At 38.6% G+C, this 24,632-nt stretch overlaps 1 protein-coding gene across 2 annotated transcripts in view; it reads right to left on the bottom strand.

Annotated features, from left to right (window-relative positions):
- pdlim2 (PDZ and LIM domain 2 (mystique)) overlaps window positions 1–24,632 on the bottom strand; it is a 66,218-nt gene that overhangs the window by 40,939 nt on the left and 647 nt on the right. For both annotated transcript variants that reach the window (XM_053503121.1, XM_053503120.1), the window contains exons 2-3: window positions 6,202–6,333; window positions 2,422–2,573 (exon numbers count right to left, since the gene is read on the bottom strand). In XM_053503121.1, coding sequence (XP_053359096.1) covers window positions 2,422–2,573; window positions 6,202–6,294 — 245 coding nt within the window. In that variant the 5' untranslated portion in view covers window positions 6,295–6,333. The remainder of the gene's footprint in view (window positions 1–2,421; window positions 2,574–6,201; window positions 6,334–24,632) is intronic.

Genomic DNA, 24,632 nt, shown 5'->3' with positions numbered 1-24,632 from the left:
TTTGTAATGAAACATGAGGAATGTGTCTGAATGGACAAATGTGTACTTGGGCATACGGTTTTGAATACCGACAGGAAGGTCAATGTGTGTGTGCACTTCACATACAAGTTCAGATGTGACAAAAGGAAAACAAACAAAGCAAAAACGACAGCTTTATAAAAATGCCAAAGAACTCTAGAGGCCAGGAGGTCTTCAATTGTTCTCGTTCCTGGGCGGAGATGCCGTAGGGTAGGGGGTCCCTTGTACATAAGGAACGCCGCGTACGAGTGATTAGCGTTCGCATTCAAACATCATGAAACTCGCTGCAATGCTGCCTTGGTTCTCAGGGATGCCTCACATACAGGAACTTATCGAAAGCATGTTTCCTGGAAGGTGGAACAGGCATGCCATACGGGAGAGGCTAACAAAAACAAGGTGTTGCGAGGTGATCGAGCTGGGTGAAAAATAAACAAGACCTACACAATAAGCAATGCCAGAACAGTAGTAGGAAAGAAAACAAAAGCATAAGTCAAACTTCTGAATATAGGCGTGACATGTAAAGCTCTCGCTAACATTCGATCATATTCTAATCAGTTATATATAGTGTGCATACACAGCTTGGGTAATTTTGACATATTAATAACAAAACAAAAAAATTGCTGAAGTATGCATACTTTGGTGATATTTAACTTCCAGCCCTGTCTTCCTTTATGCATAAGACCTCCTCAGTTTTACACAGGACCATGCTAGTTTAACTATCTGAAAAAGTATCTCTCCAATAAAATAACAGATGAGCCAAACTGATCCGTTGATCTAAAATGAACTGTTTAGGTGTTTTGAATGCTATACTATTTACCAACATCACCAGGAAGTGCTTTCCCTTCAATCTCACATGTCTTTCAGTTGACGTGGGGTGCTCTTGCTGTCGGCCATTAAAAAATTAGTATTTTAAACTCATTAACACAAAAAAGGTGCAATTTAGCATAGCTAACATCAGAATGGTGAGTTATTTAAAAGTTTGTCAAACAAACAAAAAACCCCGCAAACATTGCGCTTAAAATAAAAGCAGCAGATAAACAGAGAAAATATCAATCACTATGCAAACAGCATGCAAAAAAAATTTAAAGATTTCTTTTTGTTTATTTTACCGTTTACATTATTACTTTCTAAACAAATTAGTTCGTCCCCTACTCTCTTTAACCTTGAAATGGTGAAAAGCTTGTTTAAGGCATTGTTTTTTTTTTTTATGATATCGTTAAACAGGGAAAGAAACGAAATGCCTAAGTGACTAGTGCGTACAAATACAGTAGTAGAGCTACAGCTACAACAGGACCATAAAGCTTGAAGTCAGAAACATCTGAATCGTGAGGGCAAAAGGTAAATGAAAGAATGAAATTCTTGACCAGTCAGCAGGTTCAGGATGCGTGTCATTTATAATTAAATTACCAGAACAAACAAAAAAAATTGCAAATGATAAACTGCAAAAGGCGGCGTGTTTGGACGATGCAAAGCCTGAGTAAATACAGCGGACATGCGAGTTTCACCTTCCCATGATGCACTGAATTAGTTGTATAGGTAAACAAAGTTTGCCCCCCCCATGGCCATACTGTACCCACTGAGCTAATACTAAGGCCCTGTTACAGCCCTGGCATCAAATAAAACACTCCACGCCTCCTGCAGTCAACTATAAAATTTCAACACAATAAGTTTCCACCCCGATGCCAACATGATCAGTGACTCCCAGTTTCAAGAATGTCGAGTCAGATCAGTGTTCAGGCTTGACCTTGGTTAAGGTGTGACTCTTATTGGCAATATCTCTGCATTTCTGTAATTTGGAGATGGAGAGGAAAAAAAAGGGAACATGTGTTTGGAAATGTTCTTTAACTTTAAAAAGTTTTAAATGACTTTGGTTTTGTTAATGAACCTGAGTTGTTGAAAAATAATAAAACTACAGCTGTACAATTTGAACCAGCATGACATGTATTATGTGATCCATCACCGCTGTCAGTCGTCTACGCGTGATCATCCTAGTACGACAAAATGACAGAATAGATAACTGATGCAAATAAGTTCTGAGGGAAATTAACAGAGCAGCTTTGACATATACTGCACAAAAACAAAGTGAAAACAAGCAACTTGAGGAAGGCGTTTCTCTTAAAGTACGGCACCTGCAGTTTCAATCTCGGCACGAGTGCCTGTCCATCAGGAAGTCCATGAAGTGAAACTGCAGTACATAATCAGCGTGACTCGAATAGGTGTGACACGTTTTGACAACACGACGACTGTGTTCAACAACATTCTTCAAGATCCTCAATAGCACATTAGCGTACAACAATTTTAGTCGATTTTACAGTTCTTCTTTCTGTATGTACTGCAACAGTGTGTGTGTGTGTGTGTGTGTGTGTGTGTGTGTGTGTGTGTGTGTATATATATGTATATTACCTCTCCACTTGCAGCTGCAGTTGTGTCTTGGAGTTCTTGATTTTGTTCTGCGCCTCTACGTTCAGCATGTCACTGGTATTTTCTCCGTTAATTTCCATAATTACGTCGCCAGGTTGGAGACTGGCTTTCTCTGCTTTACTGCCAGGGTTCACCTGAAGAGAACACATAAAAAAAATGTCGTTACTGTAAATGAAGAAGACCAAACAAGACAAAAGTGGATAAATAAAATAAGCCAGGACTTAAAGTAACACGAGTTCGGCTGCTGATTGTACCATTATTTAACAATGATGAGTACCTGTTTTTGTCATGGCCAATTAACACATCTATACACACTTAATGTGCAAAAGTCTTGAGTCTTCCTCATTTCTTTATATAAAATTTATTAAATATTAAATTTAAGACATATGTACATGGTTTAGTGTGACAGGCTAAAAAGTGGCTAAACATGCTATTTTTTATTTTTATATATTTGTTGTTTACTGTCTGTTGTACTATACTGTTTGTTTTCTGTATGCAACAACCTCAGCAGCAGCCTCATTTTCCCTCTCGTCTGTTCCAATCGCTCAGCATTCAGCATCACCAGTATACCAATCACCAGACTGATCGTCTGTACCTGTTTCTCACTGGTTATTGCCTTACAGTAGGTTAGATGTTTATTTATGTTTGAATAGTTCATTATAACATTGTGGTTCCTCGAGTAACTCGAGTAATTCGATTACAAATAATGATCGACGCAAAATCTTCTGCATTATAGAATGTAAGTGAGTGAGTAAGAGAGAGCGATTCATGTGTGTGGCTTTACAAAGAGAAAAACAACATTCCTCTGAAACTACCTCAGGTACAGACGGAGCTGAAAACGGGAAGAGAAAAAAAAAAAAGTTCAGGAAGCCTGAAGAACTATTCCTAAAGACTGCATTAAAATTACTAGAATGTCTGTCTCTTTGGGAGCAAAATATAAAGAAATAAGGGGTGACTCAAAACTTTTGCAAAATACTCTATGAACCAACTGGTTTTAAGAGCTAATATAAATAGTAGAATTAAATTAGGACTGTTGATCCTCACCATTTTATCTCGTGTTGAACAGAATAAGATCAGTGCATCAGCTGATGTGTATGAAATGTTTTTATTTAACAGTGTTTTTTTTTTATTAAAGAAAAAAAAAACACTGTTAAATAAAAACATTTCATACACATCAGCTGATGCACTGATCTTATTCTGTTCAACACAGCACTGGGAGCTCTGAAAGAGGCTGCCAGTTCTAGCATTATCCATGCACGTTTAACTGCAGGCTTCCCCTTTGATTAACATTACTTCATGCCTCCTTTCTAGGCGTGTATCAAGGCTTGTTTTTTTTTTTTAGTGTTTTTTTTTTTGCCAGTGTATTTTATGATTGTGTCGCAAGCTTCTATTAAACTTTAAGTAGTTCAAAGCAAAATATAGAGAGATTTTATTGTCATCATTGATGCAACAAAATTAGTTTGGTAGCTCTCAGAGAAAAGCAGCAGCAAGAATTAACAAAAGATAACTGCACTAAAGATAATAAATGTATACAATGAAATGTATGTAAAATAGGACTTGGATCTTGGTACAAACTGTAAAGTGCAAACATAATTGTCAAAAAATAAATAAATAAATAGACAAAAAATTGTCAAAAAATAAATAAATAAATAGACACGCTCTCACTCTCTCGTATTAAACCTAACGTAAATTAAAACATTTTACAATATTATACATTACACACTGCAATGAACTTGCTGTAAAAGAGCCAGATGTTAAACAGACTTGCATAACCTGTATGAATCTTAGTGCTCGTGCGATGCTGATCCAGCTGCCCTAATGATATAACCCCTGTTACCGTGACCTTTTCACACGATGCTATGTTAGGGATAAGTAGGTTGTGTGTTCGAAGTCTGCTCAAGAATGGGATTTAACAAGCTCTCGAAGCTCAAGTTCTAAGAGATGAGAGCGGCTGGAAATCAACGGAGTGTAATGTGATGCAGGCGCACACAAATACAGGCACACAGCATGCAAAACAAACAAGACAGTGACGTCTTAAGAACGGAAACCAACAAAAGCCACTCCGCAGAGACTCGAGCGCCAGTCAGGCTCTGCTAGTCAATAAGGGTTTGAACCATATTCCAAGAAGAAACCACACACAACACCAAAATGCCTCCAGGAACAAAATGGCAGAGTGCTTCAAAAGCCAACCAAGTTGTTTTTCTTTTTGCGTTTACAGGGAGTAGAGGTGCCAGAGTAGGCACTTAAGTGGTGAACACAACCAACAGTCACCACAAACACAAACAATACAGCATGCCATCACTTTATGTAGACTAAAGAAAGATGCACCCTCTTATTAGATACACAGAAAGAAAACTTATGAAATCCCATATGTATGAAATACAAAGTAACACCACATTTGTTTAGGGAGTGAGAAAACACTGGGAAGGGAACTCGGAAGTGTACACATGCCAAGCCCTTGCCACATTAAGTGATCCTGGTTTTACTCCAGAAGCAGAGAAGAGTCTCCAGCCACGCTCAGCCATGAATCTCCAAAACCATTACATAATATTTACAACCGAATTCGACGACATCACTCCATGGGAATCGTGCAGACCGCCCGCCACCCTCCCTCACGTGACCGCTCATGCCGTGACACCAGGCTGCAGGAGCATGCTGGTACTGGCCTGCTGGCTTAAAAGACTCTCAGCAGTGGTTATACGAAGAGGGGGGGGAAGTGTTTGAAGTGAATGTGGATTGTGACACTGAAAAAGGCAGCAGCACCGCAAGTTGTAAAGACTGTTTTTGCCCTCTGGCTTTTTTTTGTTTTTTGATTTGTTTTACAAATTCAAACATTAAACATCTCAAATAAGAAAAATATGACTCTAAAACTAACACCACCAAACTTAGAGAGACCAGGTTTATATCCTGTAGATAAGGTAAAAAGGGAAGAAGTTTTCCTACTTAAAGCGACTTCTATTACACTACACTTTTTATAATAACAGTGATTAATCCTCCAGTACGGTTTCAAAGTGCGAAACTCTCTAAAGCCATTTTGCTGATTCCTGCTAGACCAACACCTTACTAAAACATGTTTTTGTTCAATTTGTCGGTCTTCATGCGAATGCGAGACTAAAGCAGTTCTCGCTAAAGCACAGATGGCATGCATAGTTTGCATTCAATTGGCTTTGTTCATTGGCCAGATGCAGGGCATAAAATCATCTGATCCTAATCTGTAGCTAATCAATCCCGCCATCATTATTATGCACTGTTAGTGTTCGGGGAGGGTTGGGGGGGGGATTTACGGACATGACGAATTTCACAAACAGGACAACACGTTTTTTAAAATGTTCACCATGTGTCACAAACCCGAGAATAAAGTGACCTGCTTGAGCAATCCTAAAAGCATCATGGGTGAAGAAAAGTGACAGTGAAGACCACTTCCCTGTACCAGCTTTCACCCCAAGCCTTAATTCTGCCATTGAACACAGTTTCCTCAGTACAGTACAGCTAACGGTTGTGTGGCAAAGCCAGGATATCCTTACTTTCCTTCCCAAAGTCTGTTTATAGACGAATCTCGATTCGCGTCCCAGACTTCTACAATAGTGCCTTGGAAAATGTATAATCTCATAACAAAACAATAGCTTGAGGAGACCATTAGAAAGGCATTTTCCTCTTTCTGTAATCAAGGGGCTTCCTTCACAGCTAGCATGCTAGACAGACAGGAAACGTGAGCTTGAGAGAGTTTGTACTTGTTTGAGGATAACCAGGTGAGAACGTTACCTTGGAGACGGTAATAGCCTTCTTGAAGTCCCGCCCACCAGATATTCTGAAGCCCCAGGGAGCCGGACCAGTCAGGTTCAGTGTGAAAGCCATGATGACACCGCGGGACGTTGTGCCAAACCTTACGGAGGCCTGAAGACAAAATCATGAGAGAGAGAAAACAAATGATAAGAACTTCAGTTAATGGCTTAAAGGGAATTGTTAGTACAATTTAACAGTGCCTTCCAAAACTGCTGGCACCCCAGTTAAGTAACAGGAATCAGGGTTGTTTTAAAAACCCACTTTCTGATGAAGCAGCTTCATTTTACACTGAAAAAAAAAAAAAAAAAAAAAGAGAGAGAGAGAGAGACCCATCCTTTAATTGAAAAACATTTTCTAAGAAAAAAACAAATCAAGAAAGAATTATTTTTTACCAAAACAAATGCACGACAATTATTGGCACCCTGTATAAAATAACTTGTCCAATATCGCCTCTGCCAATAAAACAGCACAGAGTCTTTTCCTACAAGGACAGAGAATACTCAGCAGGGCATCCGAGACCGTTCCTCTTCACAGGATCTCTCCGGATCATCCAGGGTCATAAGGCCCTCTTCCTCCTGTGCTCTCTCCTGTTAAGGGTTTTTCAGTGGGGTTCAGATGTCAATAACCGTGGCGGCACAGGTATTCAAACAAATGGTCAAATAATACTTCTCTCTCTTTATGAGAAATGTGTTATAAATTTAAATCTACCCTTTTTAATTTAAAGGTCACTTTTTCAGTGTGAGATGAAATGACCTTTTCCTGTAACCCTTTTTACTAACTTTACAAGAGAGACGCCAATAATACTGGAGGGAAGCGTATTCAGCAATATGGAATTCCAGTAATCTAAACCTGGATAGACAGAAACATTAAAATGGACATTACTGAAGAGAAAAATTTTAACCTATACAAAATACGGTATGGTATAAATGCTACTTTGTAGTATGCAAGATCTTATTGATATTTTATTAACATCAAATTACGCCGATCCTCCATTCTTTAAATGTCCTGTAAAATAGATTTCCTTTTATGCAAATCATTTTCCTGTTTACTGAAAAAAAAAAAAAAAAAAAAAAAAACACACACACCTTAGTTTTTAGGATTCTCCTGTATTAAATTAACGAGGCATCAAAAACCGGAAATGCTACAGCTAAACTCCAGATGCAGGAACCTCTAGGTAATATGTACTTTCAGTATTCCAATGAAAATCTATACAAGTCAGCAAAGTGTAGTCCGTTTTCTTTCATCTAAATAAAATAGTTTTGATTTTTCTAACCTCGTCTAATGCATCAGATTTTCTTAAATCCTTTATGTCGTTAACACCAAAGTGACACCCTCAAACTTCACCTTGGTTCAACTTCTTGACATTGCTTACATTATTCAGCTCTGATGTTACAAAAGCACAATTATAAATAAGTATTTTTTCCCCCAATTTTCTCCCTAATTTGGGCATGTCCAATTTCTAGGGGGCTTCCACATTGGGGCTACTACTACCACTCAGTCGGGAGGGCCAAAGACCATCACGTGTTTCTTCCGAACCACGTGACGCCAGCCGACCACATCTTTTTGACCTGCTCGCTCACACACCGTTAGGGGCGGAGTAACACACTCCAAGGATAGCACTATCTGCTCCTTCCTTGCGCCCCTGATTGGCTGTAGAACTGTAATTAATGTCGGAGAAACAAGTATATCTCATCCCTTCCCTCTAAGAGAGCTCGGCCAATCAGCTCTCTCTAGACCTCCGGCTGCGAGAGGTTACCGTATCCCCCAGGGATTGAATGAATGAGTCTTTCTAATGAGAGACTATGGTACGCTGCCATGTTTTTGTTGTTCTTCCTTTATCATTTCCACCGTGTACGTCCAACACTTCCACCATAATCCAGCTATAAGGATTCCACACAAAAGCAAAATAGCAGCCTTTCATTCAGGCACAACTTACTTTAGAGTGTGTGTGTGTGTGGGAGGGAAATGTAAAATGTTTCAGCTGTGTGAACAGATCAGTTGTTATAAAGGACCGGATACGATGTATTAACCTCAATCTGTTTAATCCTGTTTCACGAACGCATGCCAAAAGCGAAAACATTACAACTGATGTTATACCATAACAAAAGGGTAGTCTTGCTCTTGGCAACATTTATTTATGGTCTGAAAGGTCTGACACATGACTGAACTCTTGTGTATCCAACAGCTTACGCATACTTGACATGACAATCGAGAACCCTGAGAACAAGGTCAAACCGCCGCTGATAACCTACTCAACCACAGGCGTCGTCAACAATCCATAACTTATCTCTACACATCCAAAAGGACAAACGTACACCTTAAATCACACTAACGTCAATGGTAGCAGCAGGGTAACGTGTTAGAGGTTTTGCTTTCTTCAGTCAGGATTGAAACACCTTGGACTTTCATTTTATTATCTCAAAGACAACATGCTTACTATAGCTGAAGCCAAAACACACTCTGGCACTTTAGATGCTTAGATCAATGATTGGGAAAGTGTACAATAAACAGTTCAGTCAGTGTTGCGTCAAAATGTTGACATAGGAAAGAAAAAAAATGTGGAAAACATTTGAAAAATCATAAATTAAACAAATAAATAAATAAACAAAAATTATGTGATGCACTATATTGACAAAAGTATTCGCTCGCTGGCTTTCGCATGCATATAAACTTGAGTAACATCCAGGTCTTAATCTGATGTTTAATATGATGGTGGCATTCATGTTGGAACAGGAAGGGGACATCCCCAAAGTTGGGACCATGAAATTGTCCAAAATGTCTTGGTGTGCTGAAGCATTAAAAGTTCCTTTCATTGGAAGTAAGTGGCCATCCCAACTCTTGAAAAACCCCTACACCAGTTGCAGCATGAGTGCGTACCAGTGTACAAAGCAAGGTCCATCAAGACATTGATGAATGAGTTTTAGTGTGAAGATCTTGACTGGCCTGTACAGAGTCCTGACCTCAACCCGATAAAACACCTTTGAGATGAATTACAGCGAAGACTGGGAAGAGCCAGGCCTTCTCGTCCAACATCATCTCATAAATGAGCTTTTGAAAGAATTCACCATAAACGCACTCCTAAACCTTGTGGAAAGTCTTCCCAGAAGAGTTAAAGCTGTTATAGCTGCAAAGGGGGTGGGGCCAAAATCATAAACCCTATGGATTATGAAATGGATAGTTTTCATTACAGTGTGATCACAAAGGGGCCAAAATCATGTTAAACCCTATGGATTACTAAATGGATAGTTTTCATTATGTTGATGACACATAGTTATACATCTCCATTAACCAGATGAGAAAAACCAGCTTACTAAAGCTGAGCAATGTGTGCAGGACATAAGAGATTGGATGTTAATTAACTTCCTTCTGCCTAATCCTGATAAGACAGAAGTTCTAGTCATAGGATCAAAAGAAGTAAGCTTTCTTACTTTTTTTCTTAGTAAGCTTTGCAGAAATACTGCAAAGATAAGAAATATATTGTCACTAAACGATGCAGAAAAACTAGTTCATGCTTTTATCACCTCTAGGTTGGACTATTGTAATGCCTTACTGTCTTCAACTAGGTGTATAAACAAGCTTCAGTTAGTCCAGAATGCAGCAGTGAGAGTTCTCACTAGAACCAGAAGATACGAGCACATCACCCCATCTTATCTTTAAGCTCCCTGTGAAATTTTGCATCGATTTAAAAATACTACTATTGATGTATAAAGAATTAAATGGTCTCGCGCCGCAGTATCCGAGTGAACTGCCATGCCTTATGATCCGCCACGCCTACTTCGATCAAAGGACGCAGGCTGCTTGTCAGTACGACATATTATGAAAACTACAGCAGGGGGCGGAGCCATTTCTTACAAAGCCCCAAAGTTATGGAATAGTCTTCCAAATAATGTTCTCAAAGGACTCAGTGTTAGTGTTCATTCGCTAAATAGGTTTTAGCCTAGACTTACTTTTACATTTAGGCATTTGGCAGATGCCCTTCTCCAGAACGACTTACATTTTTATTATTTTTATACATCTGAGCGTTACGGGCATTGCTCAAGGGCCCAACAGGGACAACTTGGTGGTTGCGGGATTTGAACCTGAGACCTTCCGAACCATAGTCCAATGCCTTAACCACCTTAGCCACCCCTGACCCCTTTTAGCAATACAGTGGACAATGATTACAATAACAATTACACCAGTATCCGAAAACAGACGTTGTCTATCCGAATTATTTCACAACACTCTCCTATTGATATTCACGATTTGAGTTAAAACAAATGACAACGTTGACAACGAGGTCAGCTGCCTTGTTCATCACATGGCTCATGTGTGAGCATGTGACTGATAAAGTGACTACCATCACCATGACTACTACTCACTAATTGTTGAAAAAACATTATGTAATTAGTTTTTTTATGTAATAAACATTTCTTTTTTTTTTTAAAAAAATATTCCCCCCCCCCCCCCCCCCGAGGTATTGGGACATGGAACTATATAACGACTGGCCTGCAATCAGCTCAGTCTGGATGAATTATTTTATTTTACACTTTAAAAACCTTAAAGGCCTCCGAGTGGCGCAGTGGTAAAGCAATTGCCCTATCATCCGGAGATCGCTAGTTCGATTCCTCCATCATCCAGAGATCGCTAGTTCGATTCCCGGGTGATGCTGTAACCTCACGCAGCTGGAGGTCCAGAGAGTTACTTAGCACTCCCACATGAATCACGACTCTACAGCCAATCAGGGGCGTCTTTGAGCTTACACAAGTGGAAGGAGCGGATAGCGCTTTCCTCCGAGTGTGTTACGCCGCCACCAATGGTGCAAGAGAGAGCAGTTAGATAAGATGTGGTCGGCTGGTAGGCGAAAGACAGTCTTCGATCCTCCCGACTGAGTGGTAGTAGTAGCCTTAATGTGGGAGCCCCCTAGAAGGAATTGGACACAGCTAAATTAGAGAGAAAAGCAGAGAAAAATCCAAAAAAAAAATAAACCTCATGACATTTTATTACTACCAGCAAAAAAAAACTTATGTCAATTTATCACTACCAGCCCAAGGCTGTTTTTAATGGACTGGTTGCAACTGATCTCCCTAAATCTGGCAGTACTGAAGTCTGTTCCAAAGTTTGCACATGTTGAAACACAGTAAAACCACCATTTCTCATGATCATTACAATTTAAGTAATTTGTAATGTGGTATATTGCGACAGGTTTCAGTCATGCAAAATTCTCAATTTTTAGCCTTTGGACTAGAGAAATGTGATTTCTTCCCACAACTGTCAATTTTGCTCAAAAACACGTCTGTGAATAATAATAATAATAATAGTAAAGTGAATCTCCAAAATACTGTCAACTGGTGAGTCACCCTGAGATTTCTTTCCCAATATCAGCAGCAACACCCGAGAAGCCGTGCCCATTAGATAGAGACTCAATCAGTGTAATGAAAACAAGACACTGATGAGAGAGCAACACCCTGTGCCAACAGGAAACTTTCTAATGGCTGATAAATCGTCGTAACTGAAGCTACCAGCTTAAAGTCGTTTAATAGGTCGAATTAAAATGGGGCCCAGATTCAAGGAAGAAAAGAAGAAGAAAAAAAAATAAATAGGAGGAAATGCCAGTGAATGCTAACAAAAGACTTTTTGGCATTAAAAGACAATTTGGTTTCGGGTTTCTCACTACTTTTAAATGTTATCTCAAACATGTCTGCATTTTATAAATTTATGACAATCTGGTTTTATTCAAAGCAGGAAGATAGATAAGACTCAACCAACCAGTTGATGAAAATCTTTAAATCCAGGTGAAGTAAAAGGGGAGACATCCAACAAACTAAACTTGGATAAAAACTTCTTGAACTTGAGAGGATCTAAGTCTAAGCTTGGGGCTTTCCACAGATGGCACTGATAGGACTGGGTGTGCAGTAAATTCTGCATTCAAAGCTGATGGATCATTCTTTTACACAGTGGGTACTTAAACAATGGCATAGAGGTCAGCTCTGGCCTCGCGCCTCCAGGGTTGAGGATTCAAATCCCAACTTCTCCCAGTGTTTGGTGGATTTCCTATGGGTTTCTCCCACAGTCCAAAGACATGCAGAGTAGCCTGTCATTTTTACATTGCCTGTAGTGTATACGAGTGTGTGTGCTTGTAAGATCCTGTAGTGCTTATAAAAATTTTTTAGACTAAACAATTATCATGAATCAATCAACAACCAGCGAGAAATGTCTTTTTTTCTCTCCCAAATAAAGCCAAGTCAATGGATTTTAAACACTGTACAGTACCACCTCAAATAAAGTACCCACACACTGCCAAAGTGGAAAGTCAAAGTAATTTAAAACGAGTTCATGTTTCATGACTAACTCAAAATCCATTAAGGACTCTGAGTAGGACTATTATACTCACTTACATTCAGAAAACCCTGGAACATTTCACATTACACATCAGTGTTGTTTCGGAAACGTCCTAACGCTTGGCATGTAAAAGAAGGAAATCTAATCCAGGTGGGTGGACTTGGCAGCACTAAAGACTGCTGATTGGTTACTCGTACCATTGTTTAAACACTGAGATGAGGACCAAGAAGATACATTACAACACTATGGCTGTTACGGTTGTCTTGCAAGTTAGTGTGATCCAGGAAATAAAGTTTTGTTGCCTACTGTTCGGACATTATTTTTGGTTATTCTTTAGCGGGAACCCTACTAAAAAGATCGCATTAGTGTGAATGCACCCACAAAACAAACATAAAAAAACAACACAAGTACAAATTTAGCATTTTATTGCACAACATTTATTCTTCAATCACCTTCTACACTTTTGACGCAGTTTTGCACGTTTTGCTTGCGAGGTTATTTTCTGCCTCGTTAAACTTCGATTTGGTTTGTTGAATTTACTTTAAAATATTGTCAATGGACCTATTTACTGATGATAAAGCAGCAGATTAAAGTCATGTCCAGTCTTAGACCAACACAACCATGACATTCTATGAAGACATGTTGGTGTCTGTCAGACATATTTCTGGATCTTTTCAGATCCAGGCATGCTTTGCAAAGAGTCTGAACCACTTTGTCAACTCCTGAGGTTATGAAAAGGTGATGGAAGCAGACCGAGTACGACTTCTGTCTTAAGTAATGCTTTAATGTTGACAGCTTGAAAGTGCACATTATCTTAAAGAAAATTGTAGCTGTTCAGTTATGTTGGGAAATAAATTTGACATAAAAGCACTGGAGCACATTTCCAGTTTAACAATCGGTGACCTAATGTGAACTGCTGTTGAACAATGCCACAGACTGTTATACAACTAGATGCGTAATTAAGAAAGGAATTTAAGGAATTTCGTGCATACAAAAATAGTGACATTGTCCTGTGCTGTCCTATATTCTTTTTCAAGTTTAAAACGGCACTTTTTCTTTTGAACAGTCACAAGAAGGAGAAAGGGGGGAAAATGCAAAACAAATTAAATATCTTCTGTCCCCACAGCATTTAAGCGATAGCCTGCAAAATTGTTGACATTTGAACCTTCCCCATCATCATTAGTGCTCAGACAATTAACCACCTAAACAAGCTTCCCCCTCATTAATGCCTTTTAATTACTGTAACCTCAAGAGAATCCCTCTGGTCTGCGTTGTTACTCTGTGTTACACATGAGACCGAGCCAGCCAGACTTCCATTCTTATAACATTCATCTCAGAAAACCCAATTCTCTTCAAGTCCTGTCTTAAAAGCCTGAGCCTGATTGATCAAACCACTACACAATCACTGCAGTGATGAATCTAAAAGACTCAAAAAAAAAAAAAAAAAAAAAGGGCCATGATTTGAGTGATCCGTTTGCATAGTCCTGGGGGAAACTGTGTAAGGGTGGGGAAAAAATAGGCCTAAATAAAAAGAATGTGAAAGATCAAATGTTTCGCCTGACCAGATGTTCCTGATCTACCAAAAACCTAACCTCACATCTTTTCATGCATATCATAACAGGTCGGAGGAGTGAATAAGGCATATGAAACATTGGTGACCCCACAGCTCTCCATGAGAATGGGAAGCTTTAAAAATTTAGTAATTAATTTTTTTCTTTTTTTTATTAAAAAGTCATTGCATGCTGGGTTGGAGGGATGAATCATTTCTAGTGTTAAAAAAAAAAAAAAAAAAAAAAAAGTGACACTAGGGCATCTGTGAGCTATATGGAAGAGAGCAGATAGGATTTTTGTCCCCCAAGAGTAACAAACATCAGCTCAAAAAGATGTAGGTGGATGATTTACTTTGTATGTCTATGTAGAAATAAGTATAAGACCTGGTTGTTTGGTAGTACTTGTATGATTAAGGAGAACTGTCCGGTCATTGGAAAGGCATCGAGGGGTGGGTGGAATACATGGTATAATCTAGAGATATTAAACTATTAATCGATTAATGGCTGTTAAAAATTTAACTAAGAACGTATTAACCGATAAAGCTTTTTTCACCCCCCATGTAGGATTCCCCTCCCCCCTCTATGGCAAGGAAAAAAATAAATAAATAAAAAAAATCACTTCTCTGTGATTCCTACAACACTGGAATGACTCGGCCTGCTCACAATTTGCTTTTCCTTATGTTATCCTTATTTCAATGAAGAGCTTCATAACAAAACTCATAACTGCTGTTATAAAACACTTTCGGTAAAGTGACTGTTCAACAGCATGAACTGTCGCATGCTTGTAAGCGTTTTGCAAGAGCTTCACATGCACACAGCTCTCTAAGGCTGAGAGTTTCAATGCTCTGTATTAAAAAAAAAGGATTATATGAAGGTCAGTGTTGATACTGTGGCACAAAAATCTTTGTTTGAGAAACTCTGGCTTGTCCTGCCAAAAACAATTAAAAAATATTAAAGAGAATGAGTGAGTATCTTGTTATCATTAATCATTAGGGCTCAAGCACTATGACATCAGCCCTAAAAGAGCTCTTTTGTTCTTGCAAGGATTACCATCATATTTTTCCAGCATCCGGGGCTATTTGGGGGACTTAACATGCTCCAAGAGTCATCGAAAATCAGCACAGGTTGGAATCTGTTGCCATTAGGATGCCTGAGTGTTTGGAAAGTGGGCGTGGCACATGAGATTTTACGGCATAGCTCAGACACTTCTGCACAGACAGTATGTACTCGAAAGAACTCATTGAGCTGAACAACTTTCGCATTGCATGTCGTGGGCTCAACTCAACAGGAAGTCAGTTATTTGGGATCGTTTGCAAAAAGCAGCCAGTGGAATTTAATGTAGGGGATTTATACGATCACAAACAAATCAGGCCTATGTGATCAAGACACTGAGGATGTAAAATTGCAGAGATTTTTTATATATCAAATTGGTCAGCCATGACAACGCCTTAAATTTATGTTGAAAAGTGGTTAATAACTTTGAGTGACATCACATCGAGATGCTTTTTTTTCTCTAGCATCTTGGAGGTATCTGGAGATCTAAACATAAAATTCCAAAATTATGTCTATTAAATGGTATTGTTAGATCCGGTTTAAATGCCTGTGCCCAGTGTGCCTGGATGGCGATCGTGCATGGTGCTTGAGCACGCTCATCGTTGCCTGCAACTATATTTAAAGATCGTTAATGCGGGGTGCTGCTCCCCCATTGTTAGCATGAATATCGTTGAAGAAAAATAAGTGAAATTTGCACCCTTGGTATCATCATTCACACTGTACCTTGGCTTTGTTGGACTTGTACAACTACAAATAGGAATACAATAAGCCCAGACATGAAATCTGCTTGTCCCAGGTGTCAGGCCTACTGACTTGCCCTTAGGCTTCCGCGTCACTACAAAGAACACGGCAAGAAGTAGTAGTAGTAGTGGAAATTGGAACTGCTGTGCTGAAAGACAGCAAAAGCATTCGCACCACACAAACAAATGAAAGGTTCAGTGGAGTCTAGACCTTTTTCCATGTTTAGATGTTCTCCTTTTGTCCAAAGGACAGCTTTTCGGAGTTCATTTGCTTTAGTGGCTCGACAGTGAGAGAAAAAGAACTCAAGGAAGCTGTAACCAGATAACAGATGTTTAAGGAGTAATCTACTATAGCACATCAAAACAATAACGCTAGAAACGGTTACGAACGTGTGATACACAACTAGCTCGAGTGGAATTAAAAGCTTGAGCCGCAAACTCAAGTCTCAGTCTCCAGTGCATAGTCTGTTTTGATTGTGGTTCAACATTCCAGGTAACGGCCTGTACATATAAATATTTCAAATTCCATCTAACCTTACATAATAAAGCTTTGCATCTGGAACTGGAAATACTGGTTGAAAAAATGGTCATACTATGTCCACAATGTGTCTCACCTCTCCCTTCTGACCTCATCTTACAGGAGGAAAAGCTGAAAAGGAAGGAACAAACGCCATCAAGATGTACTCAAGGGTGTATCTGTAGACATCTTTACATTCTGTCGCAGTAAAGCAGTCAAATGGAAGCATACACCCTAATTCTTCTAAAGCGAATCAGCTACTCTATGCATGTGTGTGTGTTCCATTACCATACTTTCCAGTCCAAAATTTACAGAACAACACATTATGAAGGGATGGCACGGAATCGAATGAGTCAGGGCTGAAGAATAGTGTGTGTGCCAGTCATCAAAAACGTCAACACCATGAAAGTTGTTGAACTTCTAGACAACGCCTAAAGGCCCACAATTTGAGACAAAACACCTTTAGTTTACCTGGCCTTTGAAGTGGCACTCAGATTAAACGTGTAATTGATGATCGCTAATGTTTGCGAGACTAAATGCATCAAACATTTTGTGTCCTGTAATGATGTAAATCGATCCCATCCAGTCTGAGATGAGTGCATGAGAAAGTGAAAGACATTTAGAGATGCTGTTTGGAGATCATTCGATCTGAAAACATGAGAAGGTTGGAGGATTTCACTTAAAGTCAAGGAGTGAACGAGACCTGGCCGGTGATCAAGCGTGATTAATGCACATTTAATTTGACTCGGGCGTACTCCCGAAGTGAAAGTTCAACCAATTGTGGAGAGCTTTAATTCAACGCCAACCTCTAACTTTATCCTAAGGCCAATAGAGTGTGTTTGGAACAGAAAACATTTGGCACCACAAGAGAACATTGGCTGAAGTCTGCTTTCGCCAACGCTCCTCTGGTTAGAGGACGCGATCCAACACTGGCTCTGCGCTAAAAACAGTGAAGGAAAAGTCATAAAGTTGTATGGGTGGATTTGCATGTAAACAAGCCAAAAAGGACTAGAATGAGCGGAAACCTGCTTCTCCCCTATTAAGGACAGTCAGTAACCTGGGACCTTTTGTGGTTTAGGTTTGGTTTTATCGGGATGTTATAGGAATCTAATTATGACGAGTCAGAAACGGCACGTTATAAAAAAAAATTAAAAAAAAATAAAACTGATGGTCCGATATTCATACTTCATTTCCAGGGGTTTTGTATGTACTGTAGTGTGTGTAGTAATACTCGACAGTAAACATGATTAGAAATGCAGATGGACCTCCTGACGATATCTCTGGAACACATCCACAGAACAGAACAGTTCTACTGTAACACCAAAACATCCGGCTGAGCTTCGGTTCATGTCATCCAACCATCGTCTAGGCAAACAGCAGATCACGAGGGGAAAGTTAGAGGCGATATTAATGTATAACATTGATACTAAAGCCATGAATCATAGATTTACAGTAGACTGTGTATCCGACTTGATTTTTTTATAAATTTTTTTTGGAGTCTGTGATTTGATTTGATTCAATGGCGCTAAAGTTTACTGCTTGATTTATTTAAGCAGCTATATTTCTAATAGACTTTGGAGAACTTAAGTACATTTAAACACTAAACTGCGTCATTGATTGTATGAATGCCATGTCTCTTACCAAGTATTAGTTTTTCCTCTGCACTCCAGTCCAGTAGAAGGCAGTATTGCACTCAAACTTAGCAATGTACATTGGGAGTTTCAAATTTAAGTTTTCTTCTGTCTTGAAGAAGATGGAAAGGGTGGTTTGCACCTTTTTTTTTTCTTTTTTACAAACTGTGGTAAACAGTAAAGTATCTCAGGATGCACAACACATTAAATCCTGAAATGGATGAACTAAAAACAGCTAAAGACCATGTCAGGTTCCACTCCTGTCCTAATCTGAGGATATAGTGGTGTGGAGACTGATCCTAACATGAAAGACGAAACCAGGACAGAAGCAGAAAAAGGAAAGAAGATCAAGTTACTTTCATTATGCCTAAAACAGATGTCTTTTCTGTTCGGAGGCTGTGTTTATAGTCAAAAGAATCAATGTGAAAAAAAAAACATTTAAATGTGATGTCTTATCTATAGAGCAATGAATGGCCATTAACGATTAAAGTCTGAAAGTTCACCTTCCAACTACTGTATGTTAGTTTCTTTTTAAACATGAAATTTTATGAACAGACCATTTAAATCGATTATGTAGTAAACTATTTTATGCTTTATTTCTTAAAACCATTTCTAGCTTCACAAAATTAGCATCACGTCAGTCCAAAATACCAATCGTCCCAAAAAGTGACTCACACTTCAGACAGCGCTTCACAATCTGATTTTCTACACACCCACGTCATCGGACAGATCCACTCCCTAAAATGATGCCCTCAGGCAGTTATACCCTACAAACCCACACCCTGTGTACAGAGAGACAATACTGAACTAAAGCCATGGTATTGTCATTGCAACACCGTGAGAAACACTTCTTTCAATATTCCTGTTAATGCCCGTGAATAACATTCAGCACATATTTTAGACACGCATTGCCACTGAATCCGACCTGCCCTACAGCTATAAAGACTGATCAGAAACGGAGCAGGACAAAGGTTTGAGAGAACAAGAATGACAAAAACAAACAAACAACAATCAGGTGGGGTCCAGAGAATAGCCCCGATACAATAGAAGGCCTTGTGTGTGCTTAGATTCTCACTACATGAATCATTAAACCTGGATTCCACAACGGTGAAACTGTTCAATGTTCATTGGTTATCTTTGATGTGGCTTGCGCAAGATGATTTCTCAGCCATTAAAACTCTATTTATTCTGCTGCCATAGAGACAAAACTGAACATTGGAATAGAAATATTATTCTAGCACGCACTCGCTCACTGTCTTCGATATTTCACAATCTGAAAAACAGACAGTCAGAGCTGATCTGCTGAATGCTTGAATGTACGCTCATTAATACCAATGAAGCAATACATTACAATCATGGCACACTTTTGTCAGGTGACAGTGCTGTAATAAAACCACTGGTACTTAAAAGCACTAGATTGGGCAAGTACTTTTTGGAAATTTCAGATAGAAAACATCAGTTGAAACTTACAAGCATTTTACATAGTGGTGTATTGTCAGGATATCTTCAGCATCAGCATCTCCAACTTCCTTTGAGATTAATGAAGATCCATTTTACTCTCAATCACAATGCACTTTATCACAATGCATTTCCACCATACCTGGAATTTCTTTTTTATTTTTGTGAAGCTGTTTTGAGACAATGACCAATGTTAAAAGGGCTATATAAATAAAATTGGATACTGCTCTCCTTGTCTTTTACTAAAAGCAAACAGTGGTTTAAATACTATACAACAGTTGGTTCTGACCAAGCAATCTGACTGGAGGAGAGGCGGTGATGTAAAACATAACAGAATAACTGGGACGTCAGACTATATGCATCAATATATTAATGTTCCGCAATACTAAAATGTAGGGAGAGAAGCCGTCTGAACCGCCTCTGAACCGTCTATGTTGTTCTGTTCTTAGCTTACATGACCAACAAAGCTAACTAGCTTCTAGATCTGATTAAGGGCACTACTATCTCTATTAGGGATTTAACAGGATCGATCTATCCATCTATCCATCTATAAAAAAAAAATTACATACATACTTTATAGATCCTTTATCTAATCATTTCCCCTCACATGACGCACTGTATTAATCCCGTAAGGAAAATTATTTTGTTACAGCAGCAGGCTATACAAACAGTGCTAAAGAGAGGAAATAAAGAAAAAAATAAAATAAATAAAATCACACCAGAGACTGTTGTTCTTCTGAAAATAATAAACAACACAACAGCATGACCTCCAATGTGATACTGCTTTCATACAACAGATCCACAAACACCATATCCATCGATCTATCTATCTATCTAGGTTAATTAACTTTAACAATGCACTTACATCAGTCTGAGACCCTCATCTAAAAGTTTAAAGACAATTATTCTTAAATTACCCAGCAGTTGGAGACCTAATACAACACTGTGTATTGCCAATATTTTAAATGGTTTATTTGACTGCTGCCTTAATTAAAAAAATTCACTGTCCAGGTAGGATCATTGTGAACATAAGTTTGAGGGTAAAGACAGAAAATGAAGGGCTGGTTTTAGGTGCCACCGAGCCCCTGTGGAGTAAACTCTAAGAGTTTGGACCACATCCTCCTCCTCGTCCTCCAGGTTTCATTTAGGACATACCAAGATACTCGTACTACATGACCTTCAGTTCTAGCTGACACAGACTCAAAGGAAATAGGACAGAAATAGCTCTGTGGAAAAAAAAAAACACTACTCATACAATTTTCCACAGATGTAGTCAATAAGACATGACATACTTGCAGTCCAGCGGCTGCATATTTGCAGTTTTGCACTGACCCTACATGAAAGTAAAAATGTTATAAAAGTCTCAGGCAAAAATCTTACATGATTTTCTTTCCATTCCCCAAATCTTTATAAACTTGCCTCAACAAACAAGTGAACAATTTAGCGTTCAAAGTGGAACAGCTAATTTGAAAGTATACAGTATAATTACAGCATCATACTGTATACTGTGAACCCATACACACTCATGTCCACACTCCACATAAATCCACACTCCGGCAGGCATTTCAAAGCGCAGCCGAGCCAGGGGTCAAGCAGCCACTGAAAGAACAAATGGGCCATAGCCTGATATCAAAGACACAGAGGATGAGAGACGGGTCTTTCATCACCCACCCGTCCACGCCAGATCATATCGCTGCGCTGCTTTTCCTGTCACAGGAAAAAGAGACAGCTTCAAAATGTGCTACGAAATACATGACACCCTACACTTGAAACCTAAATCTACAGACACTACGGAGTTTCGTTTCCCATCCAACTGGAACTGTAAATGCTCAATCACAGTCAATCTAAGGGTTTTTGAAGGGATTATAAATTATGCTTTGCAAATAAAATTCCTAATGTGCATGTCTTCTGGGTTAATGATTAAAAGTCAACGTTATGTGCAGACAGACAAATTTATCAGCTAGCCCATAAGGCAAAAAGAAAAGTGTCCTAAAGTTTGCAGACTAGAAACTTCACTGACAATGCAGCTTATGAGTTGTGGCATTTGATTCTCATTTTAATTTAGATTATTTTTTAATCTCTCTATATATTTAAATGCAGCTGCAAGATCATAACACTGCCCGCTCTGGCTCCATCCTTTTATCTGCGTCCTTTCTTACCCTGATGCGTCCATCGCTCGGAAACAGGGCAAATCTGGACTCCTCAGACATCAAACTTTTTGCCAAAGCTCCACAGTCCGATCTTGGTGCTCTCTAGCAAACAGAAACTTTTCTTCTTTCTTTTTTTCCGATTAGCTTACTGATATGTGGTTTTATTAAGGCTACACAGCCATTTAATCCGAATCCCTTCACAGTTTTCTTCACACTATGTGCACGTAGAAATGCTTTTATTTTCACTATAAAAATATATCTGAGTTCTGATGTTTTTAAAGATTTCATTTCAGTAGTAAGTGAAAAAGCTTTAAGTGATCTCCCATCACAATTATTCAGAATGTTTTTCCGACTACATTTCTTCCTCAAAAATTATGGTGAGTTCACCAAAACCTAGGTTTTAATAATGCATTTTTAACCACATTTAAGCAGTTTCAGGAATCTCCTTAGCTTTCCTTGAGGACAATAATTTGACCCTTCTGAAACAGAGTAACATCTTTGCAACAACCACAGGATATTGTTTCCAACATGGTTGTTTAAGAAATAAGAAGGTACTTACTGCATCAGTTGGGGTTAAATAACCTGTTGCCAGCTGAACCATATTAAGAACTCAAGAAAGTATCCAATGGAAGGTTTTTAACTACTTGCTTAGTTAAATCCATGTGTTTACATGTTTTGCTTTTTGGCCAAACAAAATATAGTTAAATATATCTAGTATTTTGAAAGCTCCAATCCAATTAGACATTTTCAGAAAGATGTTGTGATGAAGCTTCAACTACACTTGCATAAGGTTGGGTGTGGATCTATAAAGGTTGATATAGATCACAGATTGGATTGAAAAGGTTTATTACGGGATACCAATGCCTCGACAACAAGAACTAAAAAAGCGAGACTTGGGTGGCACTCTTTCTTGCAGGACCTAAAACCTCCCCAAAAATTGTAAACTTTGAAGCTCAAGATTAGCGGTTCTGTTTTAAGTCGAAAACTGAACTTCTCCATCAGAGAAACAGGCAGTTCACCAGCGTTTTTGTGCTTTCTTTTCTCCTCTCCCCTGTTATTATAAAGCTGAATGCCAGTACAATGACCTGGTGGTGTGTTTGTGGATCCTCTGCCTCATGCCCATTCAGCAGTCTGGACCCAGCTAAATATACACACATTGACACACACACACGAGGATATGAGGTGTGCCAGAGAGAAAGGGAGGGAGGGAGGCAGACAAAGGGAAGGTAATGAGCTGGGAGGATTCAGCAAGTTTCAGCATTTTTTCATGCCTGGTTAAAATGTACTGCACACTCATCAATGATGTGTTTTCAGCTGCAGGCGGCCAAAGATATGAACTCTGATCAGGGGTTTGTGTGCTGCTGTGTGGCGGTATGCTTCTTAAAACTTTAGCGTTGTTTAACAAAAATTTAACCGCACTTTACTTTTGGGACTTATTACACTGCCATATACAACCAAGCATGCTAGTCATAGTATTAATGGGTGGGGTTTGTGCATATTTATACCTTGCATGGACTAAATAAATATGCAAGCACTTAGATGATTATTTATGGTCATATAGGTTGGTGTTTGAGTCACATTAGTGTATCGTGAATAAACAGAAACTTGATAAATACTTAATACTTAAATAAAAATCATGAGCCTCGTTTGTTACAGTGTCACAAAACAGGCTTGGGTGTTTTTAACCCATTATGGTTGATATGCAAATTAGAAGAGGGTTGATGTAACAAACCAGAAACTTTAATATACCAAACATTTTTGTCTAGCTTGCTTATGTAAGCTATGAATAAGTATTTGTTTGTTTGCTTGTTTATCAGGCTAACTATTGGGATTGTAAGACAACATGGCTGCAATCTCGTTTTCACATCCTCATACTGAACAGCAAAAAAAATTTTTTTTAAATGTTCAGAGGTCAGAAAATGTAATGTTTCAAGATAGCATACAATTATTTTAACACCTTGTTCAGTCTACTGCTGCACAATTAATTGCAAAAAATCTAAATCACGATATAAACCTGTGCAATTAATTAATCACAAAAGGTTGGAATTGATTACAGGTAGTATATGCATAGTCAGGAATTTATACAGAGTTTGGCAATAAATTAAGATTTTTATTTTTTTACATAATTTTGAATAAATTAATAAATAGTCAAAAAAACACTTATTGAGATCATTTGACATAAATATGTTTGAATACAAAAAGGATTTACCATAGTAGATGAATACTGAAGTATAAATTGCAACATGCGTCAAAATAATCGCAATGTGATGATAAAATCGTGCTGCCCTAGTTCACTTAACACTGCAGTTAGTTTGATGATACTCAGAGTTATATACAGTAGTTTAAATAACACAATATTAATTTAAGGATACTACATCAAAATACAATTGTGTCATGATGTTGTCTTAAAAGTTCTCAAATAAATCAAATATTCAGATTTTTAGGTCAAATTATGAGGTACCATGTTAAAATAATGAGATCTTCAATCTAAAAGTCAGCTTACAACACCAACGTTGTTCGTATGCTCCGCTCCAGAGCTTGCACAACTTCTATCTTAACAGTTTTAAAGTTTATACTTTCAGCTTACTGAATTTGGGAGCAAAAGTCAACATTTTCATCTTTCTTTTTAAACCTACAAGTTTAGAAGAAGAACTGGAAACTGAGAGGTGGAAGTGGAAAGTATTCCCCCCCTTTCTACAAACAGAACTGGACCTTCAGTTCTCTGTGAGTCTGAATTGTTGTAGGTGACCTATAAAATGCAGGGTAGCTTTAGGAATGTTTTAGAAAGTTATAATACCTGTGGATGAAGAGGTGTGTGGACATTTAAAGTGTGCTGAGGGGTCTGAGTGCAAGAAAGAAATTGCATGTACAAGCCAAGTTGTGGAAAAAGACATGAGGTTAGGAAACAGGTTAATAACTGACAAAGATAACTGGATAAAACTGCACATTCAGCTGAAAGACTTTAGCACATGGCTTTGTCAGTCAAAGTT

Source organism: Clarias gariepinus, chromosome 9, assembly GCF_024256425.1.
Source record: "Clarias gariepinus isolate MV-2021 ecotype Netherlands chromosome 9, CGAR_prim_01v2, whole genome shotgun sequence".
Classification (NCBI taxonomy): domain Eukaryota; kingdom Metazoa; phylum Chordata; class Actinopteri; order Siluriformes; family Clariidae; genus Clarias; species Clarias gariepinus.
This window is presented reverse-complemented; position numbering and strand designations above follow the sequence as displayed.